Source organism: Lepisosteus oculatus, chromosome 4 (assembly GCF_040954835.1).
Source record: "Lepisosteus oculatus isolate fLepOcu1 chromosome 4, fLepOcu1.hap2, whole genome shotgun sequence".
Lineage (NCBI taxonomy): Eukaryota > Metazoa > Chordata > Actinopteri > Semionotiformes > Lepisosteidae > Lepisosteus > Lepisosteus oculatus.
The window spans coordinates 19222621-19242895 of NC_090699.1; the positions used below are offsets into that span (position 1 = coordinate 19222621).

The following is a 20275-nucleotide window of genomic DNA, read 5'->3' on the forward strand; positions in this document are numbered from 1 at the left end:
GTGTGCATTGCATAAATTATATTAAAATGAATGGGCCTATATAATGAAATTATCCAACATTTGTGATTTCCAACTTCTTTAGGCCCCTTGAATTATTTGGCAATGGAAGCACTATACTAAACCTTTAAGAATCTGATAGTCTCAAGCTTTCTGAAAATCCTTTTATATAATATCTTATTTCATCTGAAGTAGCATCAATGTATTAATTTTTCATCTTAAGGTAGATCTCCTAAGTGGCATAATTTTAAAACTTCCAATTCAAGCATTTAAATAAAAAAATTAAAGCTAATGCTGCATATTTAATATTTTAACATGTTCTCTTAGTATGTAGGGAGTAAGCCTGCTATCTCCACAGGGGTTAATACTCTTCAGCCCCTTACACAGAGCAAGATAATAGAATGCCAAAGCCTTTGCTAGTCATTGATATGCACAGTGTTCTGATAATATACAGAAACCATATAGAATACAGAAAATCATTATTGTGCTGTGATTTGCAAAATAGTGGGTTTTTAAAGTATGCAGAGTTAATAGCCTGACGTCCTGTATTTCAACACGGGCCAGGTTTTGAATAATAGAAAAACAACTAACCAGTGGACAGCAAAATTATTCTTCTTGAAATGCATAGACAGCAGTTCTATTATGGGTGTTTTTAATATAATTTGTTCGTTGGACCACAGTGTGGTAGTTTATGCTTTGAAAACACTTTTGGAACAGTCTACTGAATTGAGCCAAGTTCAGCAGAAACTTGAAAATGCAGCCAGCTGATTGAATTTTTACAGAGAACCTCCAAATAGTAACACATTCAATTTAGAACTAATAGCATTCTGCCACTACTATACATATGTGATCCATACAGTATATATCAACTTCTGGTTGCTAATAAATTCAAGATAATGACTCATTAATTTTAATTGAAATCGTTTTACGTTGATTTAATATGTCCATTGAGTAAAGATTCAAGTCTAGAGTTTTGGTGTCTGGAATCATGTCTAACTGTGATACCAAATAAATAACCAGGAGACCAAACGAAACAAAATTGTATTTACAGTAAATGCACACTGAGCACACATGCTACAAATCTATCAGGCCAGGTCTTCTACAGTCCAAACCTGCCCTTACTCATTCATTGAAATTATTTAGAGGGTAATGCTGGCTTCTACAGAGCAGAAGGCCTTCCACAGGATAGTCTGCTTTCTAAAACTGCTGCTAAACTGTAAGAAATGTTTTAGTGCATCCTACAGATACAAGCTCTGCCTGCTGGGTGCTAAAAGGAAATATACTGTCCTTCAACTATACAAACGCCTTATTCCCTGAATTTATTGCTGGTCTTTTCAGTGCTCATACTGTAAATAACCTGTTGGGTTTTGTTCTTCAAAGAGCAGACCCAGATTTTTATAACTTGGGCCAGTAGGAAGGTGCAGCTCACTTGTGACACTCTGCTTCTTCAGTTATGGAAGATAAGAGAAAATCACAATGACCAAACCTTAAATATACTGAGCTGTGCTTCTACACTGGCCAATCAGTCAATTAAACAATCATTTTTATTGTTATGTAGTGCCTTTCAATAAAGAGCCTTCTGAAGGCACATTCACATCTTAGCTTGTGAAATTATTATAGTATACTGTATCTGAGCACCTTTTGCACGTCTCTGACACTTTTTACTCGGAGAGAAGAAGCTCACTGTATGTGGATAAACTGGACTGTCACCTCCAGTTTTCTTTACCTAGGCCCAACTAAAAACAGACCTCTAACTGGACTGAGTGCTGAATGGAGGATTCAATAAGCATAAGTCACTTCTGTGGTATATACCTCTAATATACCCCTGAAATGCAATTGTATTTTTTCATTACTTTGGCATTTATTTTCTAAGATCATATAAAAGCACCTGAGGTCTTGTTTCAGAATTAGTAGATTTTTAGTGTCTTATCGGAAATACATAGGTAGCAGTCTATAGTAAATCTAGAAGGGTGTCACATGAAAAAAACTCAGAAGTGTGTAACACTAAAAGAAGGCATGACGGGAAGATAGTAAAAGATAGTGTACTGATTGCTTCCTTGTAACCAGGAAGTTCACCTGTGTTTGTTGTGAAACTGTAAAGCTAGCATCCAGATTTACATAATGACTGTATTTGGAAATCGACTGAAACACTAAATAGTATCCTATCATTAAGTGGGTGTCAGGGACCGATTCTCCAATGATTTGCATTTTCATTATTCTCAATCTACTATCCAGTTTTTAAGGCTGCTGTACTTACAGCATTGAAACATGTGACTGGTAGTGTTTTCTTGGTCTTGTTTATTTAAACTTCAATGACCATTTACCTAGACTTCTGAATATATGATCAACAATGCAACACCTGCAGTTCTTTTCAAATTAATTCAAAACTATTTTTATAAGTAATCCCTATTTAACTTTAAAACATTCAAGAAGATACATTCCTTTGTGTTGCACACAGCCCTTTTAGACTTTAAATAAAATGTTTCCTTGGTAAAAGCATTGTAAACTGAGAAATACAGAAAAACAGCGGATTAAACCTGGTAAATGTTACACAGTGCAGCGTTACCTTAGTAAGTTTCTGTATGAGAATGTGCATTAGTCTTACATTTAAAAAAAAAAATCCAGTGCCGTGGGCTGTCCTGAAGGTATGGAGAGATAGTGGTGCACGAGACTTCCTGATGATCAGAGTTCAGCCATTCCAGGTAAAGGTTTAAATGGGATTTCACTCTCCGTTGTAAGTTAAGCAAAAAGCATTAACAGCAGTATTACTTCATAAGTAATGTTCCATGTTCTCAAAGTTTATTCCTTTTCATGTGACATTCTTTTATAACTGCTATTGGCAGTTTGGACCTCTGCTAATAAGCAGGCAAGACTTGACCGGCTTTTCTCTTAACATCCCAACCACTGAATGTTTTGCCTAATCAACACCCATGGGTGCAGTTAATTGGTTTACTAATCATTAAGCCCAGATCTTGTTTTAAGTAGCATTTCAGTCCTACGGTACACTAACTGATGGATGTTTAAATGGTTTCAGTTGTTGGATGAGATGTAACAACACCATGCTTTGTAACTGAATAGAGATGTGTGTAGCGTACGAAAATAACTAAGATATTTCAAATAATTGTGTTAATAATGATAAAAATCATCCCATAGAGAGGGAAATTGATTTGTTTTGATTGTGATCTAGTGAAGTAGCAGTAGTTGCTAATTACATTTTAAAGAAATGCAGTTGTATAATAAATGCGACACAACTGATAGGGTGACTCCTAGGAGTGAGTGAAATTTAAACAATGTTATTTAAGTCAGAATTAAACTGACATCCTTAGACGTTTATATAATTGACATCAAAGTAAATTAGAAACTAGAGATATACTGTACAGAAAAGTAATTTCAACATTGTATTTCTTCTATGTGTTATCATGTAGTGCATTTGAGATTGTTTTTGACCCATTGTCAATCCAGTTTTCAAGATGAAAGTTTTGATATTATTTACAGTAGATCCTAAAAGGCTTAGAGCTAAAGGAAAATTAATCTAAGATCATTCATTCATGTGACATGATCTCTGCAACTAAAACCAGTGTACCATTTAGTTAAATATCAGCATCTTCTAACCATAAAAATTCAAACAGCTCAAAGAATCTCTCTTGTCATAAGCTCCAGTTATGTATACATTGACATTCCATGAAGAATAACGTTTGTTGCTAGCAGTGGAAACCTTTTTCATTGATCGCTCACAGCACAAGAAGTATGTAAACAGTCAAATTCAGAATTTCTGAAACAACTGATTTCATTTCACTACACATAGAAACCACTGACAAAGTTCTGCACATTGCTTGGAGCCGCAGGTTTCATGTTGAAGAGTATGAAAACTTGGGATGTGAAAATGAATGTGAAGGAATGAGTCCCGTTGGGTCCCATAGAGCGTGTTCAGTGTGAATAAGAGCAGCTGCTTGTTGGAAGCTCACAATGGACGGTTGAAATTTTCTCTTCCGCAAAGGCTGTGGATTGGACTGCATGGGAAGAGGCGGAAACGGCTTCCTCAGACAGATTGAACTGGATGCCCTGCGTGGGTGTACCACCCTGAAATCGTCCCCTCCTCGTGGCGTTTGTGAAGAGCACGTTTGGCTTGGGCCTCTCCGCGGAGACTGCCCGCTGTCGACTCGGGTTCCGTCTCCGGACGCAGCGGGACAGCGTGGACAGGCAGTTCTTCTTGAAATTCTCGTTCATGAAGGCGTACACGATGGGGTTGTTGAAGGAGTTGAAAAACCCCACCGCCTGCACGATAGCGATGATCATGCTGACAGTGACGTCATCGTACTCTTTCTCGAAGTCGTCTGCAAGTAAAGAACGCAAGATCGGTTCCCAAGAAAGGAAACCAAAGTAAACGGCTTCGCTCCCTTGAGCTAAACGTCTGCTTCGAAACACCTTCTGTTTTGTGCCCTTTAGGAGTGGTGAAACTGTGGGGCAATTCTGGCAGCTCACTCATCATCTCTAGGACATTATATCTAAGAGCACAAAACATATATGTAACTATCTGAAAGAAAATACTAAAAATTTTCAAATTCTTGCAGTTCAAAGGAAGTGTATGCCTTTAACCTTTGTGATATGCGATATGGTTAGAATTTGCATAGTTTCAAGGTATGATTTGGGAAAGGAGTTGATGTGTGAATTTGGTATAGAATAACTGTTATTAGGTTTGGATTAGAGTTCTGACACCTATTTTTCCTGTAATAGAGTTTGAGATATTGTATGGTCAGAACTAGTTCCAATTTACTGTTGGGATTAGTTTTGGGTTAAATGCTAGAGGCATAGTTTAAGAGCCATTTTTCAAGTGATCTACCATGACAACAGTTCGCTGTCTTGGTTCTGGAATACCCCTGTACAGCAGAACCCTCATTCACCATTGTTTATTGCTGCCAGAAATAATCCTGCTTGTTTATTTATCTTTTTTCTTCACTTACACCTTGGATTAAAAAGTACATTCTAATAACATCAAGAATTATTATTATTATTATTTGCTCCCATATTTCTGACTAAACAGCTTTTAATAAGTGATCAGTTCGTGATGCACAGGTACAGGTGAGAATCACACTATATCAGACAGCTCCCACAGTGAGTCAGTGTTTTTCCATCTGCTTAAATTCAATTGGTTCTATTCTACCTGACACATCTGAACAAGGGCAGTCCTGAAACTCACAAAATTATACCGGGTTCACACCAATTACACATCTCATTCAGCATTTCAAGCGCTGAAAGCAAATTTAAAACACGTCTTAAACAGAAAATTGAAATAGATTAGTTTAAGAACTGATTAAGAACTCAGCTAAAACCAGAAGACCCAGGGGGTTACCCAGGTCCAGCATTGAGAACCACTTGGGTATTTTTTAATCCAAAGGTCTGAGTGCAAAATAAAAACCCAAATCAGCAAGCAGATCAATTAGTGGCAACAGTTAAAACTGGTGATTAAGGACTCAGTTGGAAATAAACCAGCAGATACAGAGGTCCTCCAATAGCAGGGCTGACAGCAACTGTCCTATTTAAACACACCGAAGGAAGAAAGAGGAAGAAAAAAATATCTTAAAAATCATTACTTGAGGTTTCAGTACTACATAAAAAATAGCACCAGATCTGAGGCCTATTGAGTCATCATAACAAAGAAACTTACTGTATTCAAACAGCATGTGTACCACATGGAAAGGAGCCCAGCATATTGTAAACAGCAAAACAACGGTTATCATCATTTTAACAGCACGTTTCTTCTTCCTACGGCAATCAAAACCAGAGAAAGGTGTCAAAGTTAAACAGGTTCTTCTTGTGGGTGGTATGTCATAAATGTCTGCTTAAGTACTCTGCATCCCAGGTTTTTCCAGCTGTTTTTTAAATGTGAAATGCTAAACAAAGGGGAACACACATCTGAGTGGAAATCACTGAAAAAAAATCCTGAAATGAATTTCTGTTGTTGACCTGTAGTGAGTGTGTGCCTGTTACTGTAGGTGACAAAAATAAGCAATTGCTTGTAGCTGGTAATTCTGTGCTACACTGCTGAGCTCGTATGTTGGAAAGGCTGGACAGAAGATGAACAGCTCAAACTATCATCTGCACTCAATTGTGCTGAGCTTAGGACCTGTCGCCAACTGTGAAGAGTGTGGGAGTTTGTATTGCTCAACCTAATAAGGTGTCTTAGTGTAACTACTAGTGAAAAGGGCAAAATAATAAAGGACTTACTTGAAAATAAAGTTAAATAAAAATGAGATAAAGTTACAAAGTTTTTTCTCAGCATTTTATGTAATAGTTTCATCAACACATCATCCAACAGCAGTGAATCAGGTCCAGCAGAGCCTCATACCACATAGTGGGGAAAATCAATCTCCCAAGTGATGGAAAACTTGAAGACAGGTGTAACTAATTCTAGAAATGATTGGGCTGTGTTGCTATTGAATACCCCGCCATTCTAGGTTTTTATTTCATATTTTATTTGGCCACTAATTGTAGTCCAGAGTAACTTATGTTTGCCATAGTACAACACCATTGTCCCACCCGGGATCAGAACCCCCAGCCTTCCAGTTACAAGTGCAGGGCCTTCACCACAGCTCCCCTTGCGCGGGGTTTGTACCTTGCAATCTTGTTGATTTCGCTGTGGTTCATGGTGTTCAAAACCGAAGAGTCGCCCACCCGCTTCCGCACCCAGAGCTCGAAAGCGATCCTGCTGTAGAGGATGAGCATGGCCGTCAGGGGCAGGATGAAGAGGGCCACCAGGATGAAGGTGGCGTAGACCTGGCGGTGAGCCGAGGAACGCCAGCGCTCCTGGCAGCACACGTGGTGGTGGTCGTACAGGAAGTCGTATTTCACCTGCGCGAGCACAAACACGCGTGCTTTACGAGCACAGCTGCCCGGATTGCAAAGTGCTGCTACAAAGGGCGTGCTTCAAGGGGATAACCCATTAGTGCTTTACAATTTTTTAAAAACAAATGTTAAAGATTTGCACACATGAAAAGTAAAATATTATAACATAAAACAGAGCACATTACAAACAGCTTATTGCTTTTGTTTAATAGCTTATGAAAATTTGTTGGGTAACTTTAGCTTTTTTTCCCAGGGTCGTCAATGTATTGATTTTAATATTTCACAGTTGTGAGAAACACGTTTCTGAAATTGGTCTTGTAAATATCAGAGGACTTATACCCTATATTGTATCATATTACATTTATGAACTGTAACACATAGACAATGGCTGTGGACCTGCGTACAGATAGGTACTCCTAATAAAGGTGTGTTTATTCACCAAAAATTGTGGGACAGTGAGCAAAGTATCTTTAAATGTGAAGAACAGGGAAAATCTCACAGGCTAAAGTTAAAGGCTGTCAGCTGAGAGGTACACAGTGGCTCAGTATTCATATGAGGTCCTAACAACAGATCAAAGTCAAACAATTCTGAATGAGGTACATGTTAATTCTGACATTATTACTCTTAAAAGCCAGAAGTATTCATGTTGTCAATTTATTCTATTCTTTTACTGAGAGAAAAAAAAAGTGTTGCACATCTCAGCAAACCAGGTATGTGTGATAAATGTGACAATAGTGTAAGTTACACAGTAATTATGAAGTACAAACCAAAAGGAGCATGTAATTACTAATGAGATTATAGACTTAATTATAAATTGGACTGATCATACACAAACATGAGGATTGAGTTGTGATTAATTACTTTTTCAGCAAGCCACGTCTTTGTAATCATTATACATTGCGCAGGGCTGTAGCCTTTTCCAGTGCTTTCTGTTAACTTAATCTCAAGAGCATTTCAGAAAAAAATACCTACTTCTTTGAGACAAAGAGATCTGATACAGTGTATGTTTAACAAAGACGTGGAGAGCAAAAGGTCTTTTCTATTGATGATCCTGAGGAAATTAATTTGTTACAAAATTAATGAGTATCATTCTGAATAACGGTGCTATTAAGATCTGTCTCTTCACACAATACATGCTTTCTTTAATTAAAATCTGAAAAATAAATAAATGACAGAGCTGTGTATACATCTTTTGTGAAAAATAACAAAGCATAACAAATAACGGGAAAGACAAATATAAGAAAAGGACACTCAGCTAGAAACTAGAAGCTTTGATGTCTTTCTATCTCATACAGCAACATGTCCATAAGTAAGTAACACAGTAAATTTTTATCATTAAGCTGCAGTTCTGGTATATTGGATCATTTGGAGACACTACAGTATTGCATTTTATTTTAGATATTTAACTACCATATATTCACGTCATACTGTGTGTTCCTTACAAAAAAGGTAAAGCATACTCCCTCTTTGCGGTCACCTATTGATTGATTTGCAAATCGCCAGCACACTCTCTAAAGAGCGATAGCAGTGTGCCGGGACTGAATCACCATTAATTCAATGCTGCATTTGCAGAGAATTATAATTGTGCTGGTCTTAATCTCATCACATTAATTAGTACAGAATTACAGCCATCTGTCTAATTAAGGGAGTGCTCCCTTCCTTCTTTATGTTTTAACTTCTAAAAACACTGGTGAACACAACAACCAAAATGCTAAAGATTAGCTTGTTAAACACAAGCATTACTATCAAAAGCCTTAGAAAGAGTGAAGGTGGAAACATTTGGGATTAACTGACTGATTGTTTATACTTGGAAGTCCAAAACCTTGTTTAGTGTTTAGTTTCTGTTTAGTACAAAGAAAAGGAAAAAAAATAAAGATCCCAAAAACCTTACCTCTAGCTGCTGCACATATAACATTGGGGACCCCACTATCACAGCTACAGTCCATACAGCTCCTGTTGTTTGGAGAAGAAAAGATAACATCCTGAATGTTGTGAGGTTGGACAGACATTTCACTTTAAAAGGATTTCACAATGCCATGGTAATTAGTGTTGCTGCCTCCCAGCTCTTGGGCCCTGGAGCTGATTCTGGCTTTGGGGGCCTTCTGTGTGGAGTCTGTATGTTCTTTCTCTCTCACTGAATTGAATTTTCTCCCAGTGCTTCAGTTTCCTCCGACTTCCCACGGACATGCTGAATAGGTTTATTGGTGTCTCTAAACTGCGCTTGTGTGTGTGATTGTGTATGCCCTCTGAGGGATCGGTGTCTTATCCTGTGCTTTGTCCCCCTTTATACCCAGTGCTTCTGAAACACCTTCCAGTTTGCCATGACCTGAATCAAGAATGAATGGCTGGTAACGGCAGTAATGATTTTCTCAGTAAGAGAAGTATCTCCCACTGTATGGAATTGATCCACTGTGCAGTGACAATATCTTGTGCATGTGACAGGAGTTGTGTCTTTCCCAAAATGTATGTTAATGATATCTCCAAATACCTCCCAAGGAGTTGTGTAAGATGCAAACAGTATTCACTAAAGGGTGCTAACTCTGTCTCATCATAGAGAGGGTTCTGGTAAAAGATATTTCTATCCAGGAAAACACTATGATTTTGTCGTGAAGTTAAATGCCTATTTCACAAATGGTGGGCGGGGCACGTGCAAATTATAATGAGGTAAACCATAACAGGGTCATATAAGTCAATTGACACAGAATGTGCTTTGAGATGCAGTAAGAGCTGCGAGCAGTTAAAATCATGTTCCCTTTTTCAAATGAATTGTGATCAGGGACACATTCCTCTGTTGTTGTTCTGTGTATGTATTTGTTTAGGGTTTATTATCACGCTTTTTGGACTTCCATTTGAGTGGAGTAAATTAAAATGCAACAAAAGCCATTTGGATGTTCCTGCAAATATGGGAATGTGTGTAAGTGTGAAAACGTGTGTTCTTGCACATTTAACATTTAACAATCCACATGGCACATTCTGTTCGTCCAATCTGAAAGTTGGGCTTTCAGGCATTGTTGTACAGGATCAGAGTAGGTTTAAAGCATTCACAACACATCTATAAACAAGTTACCTCACTATAGAGGGGTGCTGTCAAGGTAGACTCAAAACATCAATACTTCAAGACTAAATGTGCTCTTGCACAACACAGTCACCAAATAAAAATATACCAATATTTAATGACACTTCCTTTTATTAACAAAACATCACAGCTTCCCTCAAACAGTGCAACCAAATACATTTAGTGATGGCACAGCCAGTGTTACAAAAGATATATTAAAAGTTCCAAAGTACTCAGTAAGAAGTATGTGGTAAATCTGAAACTAAATGGGCTGTAAAATGTTCTCTTCTTATATACCTGACATGCTGTACATGCTGTAGAATTTAAGAGCTGCAATAAAATGCCATCAATCATTCAGATTAACTATCACACATAAACAATTCTAATCCTCAGATCAGTCATTCTCTGAAATATTTCCTGAAAGAAAACCATTTTCCACTTGAGCTTTGTTCACCTGTTTTAACACAAGAGATGTACTGGAAAGGAAACACATACCTAGCATTTTGTAAGCTCTTTTTGGGGTATACTGCCGCTTCATTTTCAGTGGGTAGACAATGCCCTGGTATCTCTCTATAGCAATGCACGTCATTGTCAGAATACCAGTCACTATGGCTGTGCTCTGTACAAAAGGAACAGTCTTGCACACAAAAACACCTAAAAAATGAAACAAAACAAGACAGATAAGCGTTTACCCACATCTTATTCTTCTCTTCAAAGTTGACTTTAATAATTAACCAAATCGGCTTAGTGAATTCTGTTAAAAGTCTGGTAAAGAGACAAAACTTCAACTCACACCATCCCTGTGCTGGAAATAAAAGTTTAACCTTCAAAGGAAAAAAAAAAACTGAAGGCACAGACGACTGATAGTAAATTCATTTTTATGCTCTAGTTCATCTAGTGAATAAAAATGAATTTGTTGCTTAGCAGTCTTCTGTGCACTGAGCCTTCCTTACCACCGTGCAAAGGCTAAAAATTTAAAGATGATGAAATGCAGCTTTAGGCAAAAGTGCCGATTAGGGAAGGATAAAAAAATTGTATAAAGCACTTGGTCGTGTGAACAGAAGGATCGGTACATATGTCAAATCAATACAATGTCAATTTTAGAGAATATGAAAGAAATGACAAGAAAGCTTTTTGCTGCAAAGACAACTGTTTTCAAAAATTAAAAGTTTAAGTGCTGGCAATTTTTTAAGGAAAACTGAAATCCCATGGATGCCATTTTACGTCAAGGATTTGCACAATTGAACACTTTGTAAATGAAAAGACAATAATCAGAGACTCCTTTTGTCCATACATTTTGTTTGGTTTTATAGTGATCTAGAGCAAAAAAAAAAACAGTGCGTGATAAAAAATGCTCCAACATGACAACCCACATCTACTCTTTGTTGACCCCCCTGCTGTGGCTTTCATTACAAAACAGTTGCTTCAAGGCTTTGAAGCTGCCAGCAAATTATACAAATTGAGCAATTAATGTAAATCAGAACACATGCCTTGTGATTTGCATCAAGGATCTGCTGTGACTGATAAATCCTGATAAGTACTAAAAGCCTAAATCTTGTTTTAACATAAACAGGTAAGGCCTACCCCACAACAATCACACAATAAATACCACCTCCAAGACAATATCTGTTTCATGCATCTCGGATCATTTAAGGAACACCCTGACATTTAAGGCATTTTGCACAGTGAAGCAATGCTTAGAATAAATCATCTTATACGTCCTCCAAATGGAGTAGTGTATCCCCAGAATGTCTCTAAGAACCTCTTTCCTCCCTCAGACAGGTGCTGAGCCACTGATAAGTATGTGGAATGACAAGTCAGGGAAAAACGATCGGGACACGAAGCATTTCCTGTTATACTTCCAAAATGAAGATGTTTCAAATCATATCACATCTTCTGCGTCCAAGAATATAGCACCTGACAAGTCTATAAAATCATCTGTTTGGTTTCAGCTTCGAGATCAGGCCTGCTCACAGTCAATTTCCTACAGCTCTAGATGTAGTATTTGAAAAACAGTACAAAGATTAAATTCCTTCATGAGCCTTGTGTGGCTTTCCGAAGCTCATCCTGATTTCTTAACCTTAAGCAAATTGAGAGTGCAGGACTGTTCCTGCGCTGGGCTGTGAGTCCATCACAGATTCACCTCCCAGCAGTGCAGGCACTTTTATGTACTGTACACCTGAGGGTACTGGAGCAATCTGGGGAAACGAACCTCATCCACGAAATCAACAACGGTGTCTGTATTAGGAGCTTGAACTCACAGTCTTCTGATAATGAGGTCAAAGACCTAATACAGCTTCCTGCATCCCCCTTCCCATCAGATATACTGTCATTTTCCCTCCGTTTTCAGGGAAAATGTTTTTCTCACTAGATGTAGTTCCTTCTCCCTCTCCAGAGAGACAGCTCCACATGCAATCTTAAGATAGTATCACGGTCCTTCAAGGGCATGTGTATAACTCCAATAGATTGATTTGACCTCATTATGGTTATGATTCTAAGTTTGACGTTCACAGTCACAAGTGCTGGAGTATTTCCCATACTGGAATTGCAATTTCTATCTCATGCTGCATTTAAGATGTCAGACAACAGAACACTCTGTAAGCCTTTCACCTTTGTGACTTCCGGCTATTGCTGAAGACAGTTTAAGTTTAGTTCTTTTATTATATTTTCTATTATTTTCTGCCCCTTGTTTATAAATGAGTTAAAACATTATATTGACATATTTCAACAACTTAATCAATCTGACAGTTCTCATATCGTGAATTGAAAATTAAAATTAATTAAAAACTCACTGGAATGTATTTAACCATAATCAGTGACTAAAATGTGTTGATGAGAGATGAATGTTTTCGAATGAGTCACCATGAGTTACTAAGGAGATCTATTTGTGATTTGTTTACAATGCATACATATCTGTATGTAGCAAAAGGAAGTAGCTCCAAAATTCAGATGCCATCCTTTTGAATTAAAACCACAAAACAAAATCATGTGAGACATGTCATAACAAAATCTGTAATAAATGTGAAAACAGGATGCAGGATTTCTTTAAAAACAAAGGAAGTACACACAAGAAGAAAACACTAATAGAAGAAGTAACCGAAAATTCTGAATCTTAAATTCAGGATGGTAGGCACACATGATAACCATAACTTCAAATAAAAGGTACAGTAACACTTTCTAGCAGAACAGACAACAACGTACTTTCTAAGTTGTTCTACATCTCCAGTGGAACTGAAGAATTCATTTAGACAAACACGGCACATTCCTGTCAGCTTAACAATTGAGTTAGCTTCCTTGGTGAGATACAATTCAGCACCTTTCACTCATTACTGCAATTCATCCTCTTGTGGCTTCACAATAGCAAAATCTAGATTTGAAAATAACATCAGTGGATAATGCTAAACATTGAATTCGGGAGATGACAAGAGACCGAAGCTTGCAGCACACACATTATCTACTTTTTTAAGCTTGTGTCACCATGTGGTATTTTATTGTCACCAACAGTGCCATTCCCACCTTCTAGCTCAGAGGATGTCAGCCCTGTCCTGGAGAACATGTGTGTGAGGGGAGTTCTGGGACTCGGAACGTGGTGAAGAGTTCCCACCAATCAGAACTCCTATTCAATTGTTTGAGAGCTTAAAGCAGATTTACAAAATACAGTATGCCTCAAAAAGAAAAATGACATCAATTAGCCTTTGATTAAGACCTCAGCTGGGAAAAAACAGAAGAATAAGTGGGAACAAACTACTCAGCTATGTTGTTGAAGCTGATATCCTGGTTTCTTTAAAGAAATAGTGGATAAGATCCTTGGATCAAATAACTACTAACTACCACATGGGCAAGATGTGCCTAATAGCCTCCTCTTGTTTGGGACCTTTCTTAATGGTCTTACAGTATATACTTGAGACACTAAGTTTCCCTGTGACCAGGGCTAGGATCCACTGTTCTAAGAGTGTTACAACATCCTGGCCCGATCGTGTCGGATCTCTGAAACTAAGGCTGGGCCTGGTCATTCCTGGGATGGAAGACTGCCAAGGACAACCTGGGCTACTTCTGCTGTAAGTGATGTTGGTGCTCTTTCCTCTTCAGTTTCTTACTTCCCCTAGCTCATCTGCTGTGTAGTGGGGCTGCTGATGCACAATGGCTGAAGCCATTCAATTCCGGTGGGTTACATGAAGCGGGTCTTCTCCTATGCAAAAAGTGCTTCAAGATCCTTCAGGATGAAAGCATTGGTATATTCATGCAAAAAAGATGTTTATTATTTATTTTGCTTAATTAATAACCACATATTTAGAATGTCTTATTTATGTTTAACATAAAGTAACAAATGTCTATTGAATGTGTTATATTGTTTTTGTTCTTTTAATTAAGTGCTTTGAGATACCCTAACATGTTAGGTGCTACATACAATTATTAAAGTATATTCATTGCATTTAAAGTGTTTTTTTTTGCTTTATTAACCAGATAGCTACTTACGTTAAAATCACCGTAAACATTATGTAAAAATCTGATGCAGTCTCTTGTGCAGCTCATCCATGCTACTAATGACGGTCCAACAACAGAGAAAAAGTTTTATTGGGACACTTGAGGTTCTTTTTTGCACTTACAAATACATTGTTTCTTAGTCTTTTTGTCAAGGGTCTCAAACCTAAGGAGTCAAACAATTAACCTAATCAGACATACATATAATTTTACTCAAGGTCTTTTACAATTATGAGAAACATTCACTTATAAAAAATGATATGATTACCTGTAAAAAACCTCTGAGTCTGTATAGAAATATAACAATTATGCAGTTAATGAAGCAATTAAACCATCTGTGTATCTGAGCAGTAGATCAAGAACCAGGGATCCCTGGTCATTGTGTTTCCTGAGAATAAGCAGATGCAGTCAATTCAGCAGGGCTGGCCACCAGCTCTGGTGTTGTGAAGCCAGTCTTCTAAGTAGATGATTCCATAGTAGCCACACACAAAGGCTCATCGGACCAGAGCTCATCCTGGTTTCTAGGTGTGAAGAAATCAAAGAGCGGAGAGAGATCAGACTGCCACCCCAGATGGGACACCAGCTCAGCACGGCGATTATCCCCATTCACACAGCTGGGTGGACTGGAACAACTTGGGTAAATGTACAACATCCACAGTGGGGACTCAAACTCGCAATCCACTAGTTATGTGTCCAAAACTCTTTAACTATGCCACCCTGCCACCACTGTGTTGATGGTTACCGTTAAAATCATAATCTTTATAAAGCCCTGAATACACATGACTTTAGATGAGCTTGGTAAGTTAATTATGTAGGCATGGAAGAAATTACAGCACAGTTCAGTGTAGTTTTGATATGTTTAGTACAGAGGCCCCTGGAGAGTTGAGTAGAAAGATACCATCACACTCTAATTACTCAAATCTAAATGCACAGACATTTCTGAGAGCCTATACAGTAGCTGTAAAACAAACAACTCTTTGTGTCAGCATATAAAGACTAGAATGTGTGTGAACAAGAAAAACTATACCGTATATTTGAAACAAGTATTTACTGACACTAGCACTAACATTTAAACTCTACTATGCATGCTCACAAACATCACACATTCTTCTGGGCTTACCAGGATAAATAAAAACCCCAAGTTCCAACAGGTGGTCTGCCTTTCAAACATGAAGCAAAAAGGAATGAAGTCAAATTGAATTCTACAATTGGTTCATTTCACCTAGAAACGACTGAGTGTTGTCCTTGAGGACTACATGGTGTGGGCAGTATCATTTTAAATCATCTCTAAACTTAGTTGAACAAATCACCTGCTCAGTGGTCAAAATGAAATTGTCCCAGGGGCTTAGAAAAAGATACGTTAAGGGTGGCTCTAAAAACGACTGTTCAGGTGGTGGGTCTCTATGGCCAGGGTAAGACATCCCTCTTATGCAGGCTCTGTCTTTCTTGAAGGTGGTCTTCAATATGACAAAAATTATGTGGTTGTGAAAGAACAATTTAACAATTTAATTTAACAATTTATCTCACTTGAAGTTCTGAGTTATTTTGTCCTTGTGAATAAATGGCTGAAAGCTTTTTGCTGCAGGTGTATAGAGAAAAATGTACCTTTTCTTTTACTTACGAAGCACAGGGCTGCAGCACAGCAACACCCTCCTATATGGTTTGTACTCATTCTGCTAGTAGGAGGCTATTCAAATGATTCTTGCTTGAATATTTAGGTATCAAAGCAAAAACTGGTGTTAACAGAAGCATCATTGTCAGGCTTAAATCTCTACATTGGTTGCCTATAAAGTCACATATTCAAACTAAGGCCTTATTACTGACTTTTCAGGTTTTAAACAATCTGACCCCATCATAAATCTCTGATCTCCATCATATTTACACTAAACTCCTTCCCACCACTTTTGCTGACTGTGTCTTTTCTGTTGTTGCTCCATTGATGCCCTTCCTCCAACACTTCTCCAACTTAATAAATAAAAGTTGTTGTTGTTGTTGTTGTTATTATTAACATTATTAGTATTATACAATCACGTATGGACCTGTAGGTAAGATAGGCTTTATCACAAGGAAAAAAATTACATGCAGCAAGGATCACAGATCACTTAAATTGCTTTTTAAAGTTAAAAGAGAAAGTCTTCAGATAACCTTTATACAATTAGAATGCCCAATACCTCAAGGTGAATTTTGGAAATATGTCTGGAGAGTTAATAGTTCCACATTACACACAAACCTGTGCATAAAGTGGTATATCACAGCTACAAATTACAAGACTACAAAGACATACAAATCTCATAAGAACCCCGACATTTATTTCTAAGCACAGTAATTTACTGTAGGCAGAAATCAAAAGCTACACAATATAGTTTAAAATCCAACTGCTATAAATGTACAACCACTACTAATGACTGAATGTACTCAAGACACACTACCTAAAACATTCCTTCACAAAACACTGACACATCTGGAAGAATTTTCTGTTGCTGTTGTTGTATTTGAAGGCAAGGTACTGGAATGGATCAAACTGAAATGTGAAGGTATGTTTCTTCTGCCCCAATTAAATCCCCTTGATGAGCTGCACATTACCACATATCACTGCACTAGACAATTTAGTTCAGAGCTCAGCTTTGATACATTTTACACTTTGGTAAGTAATTAAAATCACAGTATAACAGTTCATAAGGCTAGAAACATTCTGTGATGAGACTTTCTATTAATGCAAATTAAGATAACAAAGTATATAATCCAATTCAGATTGCAGAATTACCAATTAAGACAAATAGGCTTACTGCACTGTCATTCTTAATGACATTTTATTAATGTACAAAAATAGAAACAAATCCAGAGTACTGTATATTCTTTCTTTTCTTCTATCCAAAAAGGATTTTTGATAAATTGTTACTTGGTGTCTATCAATTCTCCTGTGTAACAATGCATTTGTTTGAAAAATCCAATTTCACACCATGTACTTACATTCATGTCATATCAGAAAATCATTATACATTCCTTGAAATTGAAACAACTGTTTTAAACATGCATCTGAGCTTCTTCGGTTATATAATGAAAACAGGTCTATTATTTGCAGGTAGAAGAAGAGCAGTGAACACACATTGTTTCCAGGCCATTGTTGTGTCACCACTGTGTTTTGAGACTTGAAGTTGTTTAATTTGACTGTAGAACAAGATAAAGCTTTACCCATTCACTTACAAATTAAATACAAAGTATGAAAAGAGCTTCTGAGTTCTATCTGAGTACTAACAGAGCAGAAAGCTGTAGTATTACTGGAATCAACTCATCTAAAGGTGTTACTAAGCAATACAAGTGGATTAAGTAGTTGGTATTTACAAATACACAATCATGTCAACTCTGTGGGCATGGCTAAATTAGCCAGCAAAGATGGACATTTCTAGAATGACTTGAGGAGCCTCTTTCTTTTTTCCCTAAATCAGGGTTCTCAAACTCAGTTCCTAGGTTGACTGGTATTTATTGGGTTTTGTTCCAACCTCAGCAGTCACACTCAGAAGCCTGATTATTTTCTTAATTTGATGTACATGTATTTGGGATTTTGTTTAAAGTCATTTGAACAAATGTCAGCTGACTACTCACAACTCATTAATGTGAGAACTGTAGCTTAAGCTTCAGATTTATAAAACAAATTGGAGCTTGGTTAAAAGTATTGAACATTTGTTACAGTTAAATAATTAGATTAAATAACAAGACAGTAATGGAACTTAAAAAAGACAACAGGTCCTCCAGGAATTGAGTTTAAGACCCCTTCCTAAATGGAAATCTGTTAAACTCAGAGAGGTCAGGGGGAATCAACATAGTTTCCATAGGTCAAATGATGTGAATTTACCTGTAAAAATTGATCATAATATTAAAGATTGCCATGGAATCAGACAAGCAACTAGTCATTTCTGACAAACCTTCACGAAGTATGCTAACAGGAATTTTATAACGCAGTTAATAGCCCTAACACCAGATCATCAACTGTAGGGAAGCAGAGGGAAAACTACTGTATATCTGCAGTGCTGCCGCGCACAATCTTCGTCGTTCTTTCTGATTTCTGAAGAGAAATCGCATTTTAAGCAAAATAAAATTACAAAATAAAGGAACTGAGCCGCACATTTTTTTTGTAAAAATAATTTTAGCTGAACAATTCACTTGTAGTTAAATTGTAGTATGGAATGTAGTTACATGCACATTTCCCTCTTTGGAATCCACATATTCATTGAATTTAATAGACATTTATTAAATACGACCAATCCTTCTTGCCCCTTAAAACCATGCTGTATCGCGTCTTAATAGCGCCAATATGAAAGCGATATTCAAGTTCTGATTTTGGGGGTTTAGAACAGTTTTTTCATGTGCTGATGTTAATGATTATCCAAAATCATGAACATTTGTCTTTAGAACAACAAAAGCAACACATCCAGAAAAAAAACAGTAAAATGTATAACAACTTTTTTTTTTCCCCCACCACGAGTGTCCGAGAAGCAAGACATCCTAACAAACTTACCTCCCAGCCACTCGGAGGAAATGTTCTGCAGCAGAGTGAATGGGATGCAGAAGAAAGTTATAAGGAGGTCGCTCACAGCCAAAGAACAGATGAAAATACTGGTAGCGGTCCGCATTGCTCGCTTTTTCACGATAATGTACACCACCAGGCTGTTTCCCACAAGCGCCAACACGAATATGATGGCATACATAACCACAAAAGTTGTTTTAGCACCGGAGGGCAGTTCGGGAATGTAAACAAGAGGTTGCAGATTATAGGTTTGGATGAAATCTTGTCTTGTTAGGTTATAAAATTGAAGCAGCTGCTTCAAGGCATCGGGAGTTATTTTCCTCATTTCGCTCGAGTCTGTCATCTTGTTCCTTAAACCTGGCGAAGTGCTGCGGTACGTGGAATACGACTATTTAAACTGGAGGGAAAAGGCTTTGGGAACAAAAAAAGGAACTTTATTTAGAAGCGCTGTAATATCAGTATGTGGACTACAGAAGTAAAGTTGCGCGGTCGCTGGGTCTCCTGTGGCAGACTGCTGGAGACGTCCGTCATTCTACCGCAAAAGCGCCTCTCCAGCCGGCTGGTTGGCTGTGACATACCTGTTCTTGCTTTGATCAACCCGGAACAAACCGCAGCAGCTTTTTTTTTAAAGAGATCGATGAGTCTGTAATTTTCTGACAGGTTCGCCGCTAATAAAGACTGTCAGTCATGCACGCCCTGCCATACACAATTTACAGACGGAACAGGCTACAAGCGATCTTAGCTACAGTGTCTCTTTTGGGGGAACGGCTCTTATCATAATGGGGAGGAGGAATGATTTGGAAAGATGCGCTACGGATTGTTGGCAAATTGTTCCTTCTCAGTCTGACCATTGATAGGGGGAGAAGGTAAAATGTCTTGGAACTCATACTGTAGTTATATAACAGTGATTAGGAAGTTCCCCTATCATAAATGTCCCGGCGGTTATCATTTCAATGCTATCCAGGTGGATGCTGCACATTGGTGGTGGTGGAGGGGATCCCTATTACCTGTAAAGCGCTTTGAGTGGAGTGTCCAGAAAAGCGCTATATAAGTGTAAGCAATTATTATTATTATTATTATTATTATTATTATTATTATTATTATTATTCAATAAAACCAGCTTTTTAGTCAAATTAATGTAAATTCATACTTTGCTGTGTGTAAGGTTACTGCATCATTCACTAACACCCCCGTCTTTAAAACAGCCTTAGTCGTTTCGATACCTTACCTAGAATTTGGAGTTTGAAAAAAAAAACATCTACACACTGGCGTTTCTCAAGACTCAGGTGAAACGCACGTGTTTAAGATCAACTTGATTACGAACTAATAATTAAACTCAAGGTGATCAAGCTTTAAAAACAGTAGCTTCGGGT

The 20275-nt window shown here is 37.6% G+C and overlaps 1 protein-coding gene across 1 annotated transcript; it reads right to left on the reverse strand.

Moving 5' to 3' along the window:
* Positions 1-456: 456 nt before the first annotated feature.
* LOC102693946 (pyroglutamylated RF-amide peptide receptor) lies at positions 457-19749 on the reverse strand. Its single transcript, XM_006630338.3, has 6 exons — positions 18894-19749; positions 10391-10549; positions 8732-8793; positions 6611-6846; positions 5663-5760; positions 457-4331 (listed from the first exon to the last, which is right to left on the reverse strand). Exons 1-6 carry the CDS (start codon positions 19243-19245, stop codon positions 3925-3927), a joined length of 1314 nt encoding a protein of 437 aa, XP_006630401.1. The 5' UTR covers positions 19246-19749; the 3' UTR covers positions 457-3924.
* Between the last annotated feature and the right edge of the window lie 526 nt (positions 19750-20275).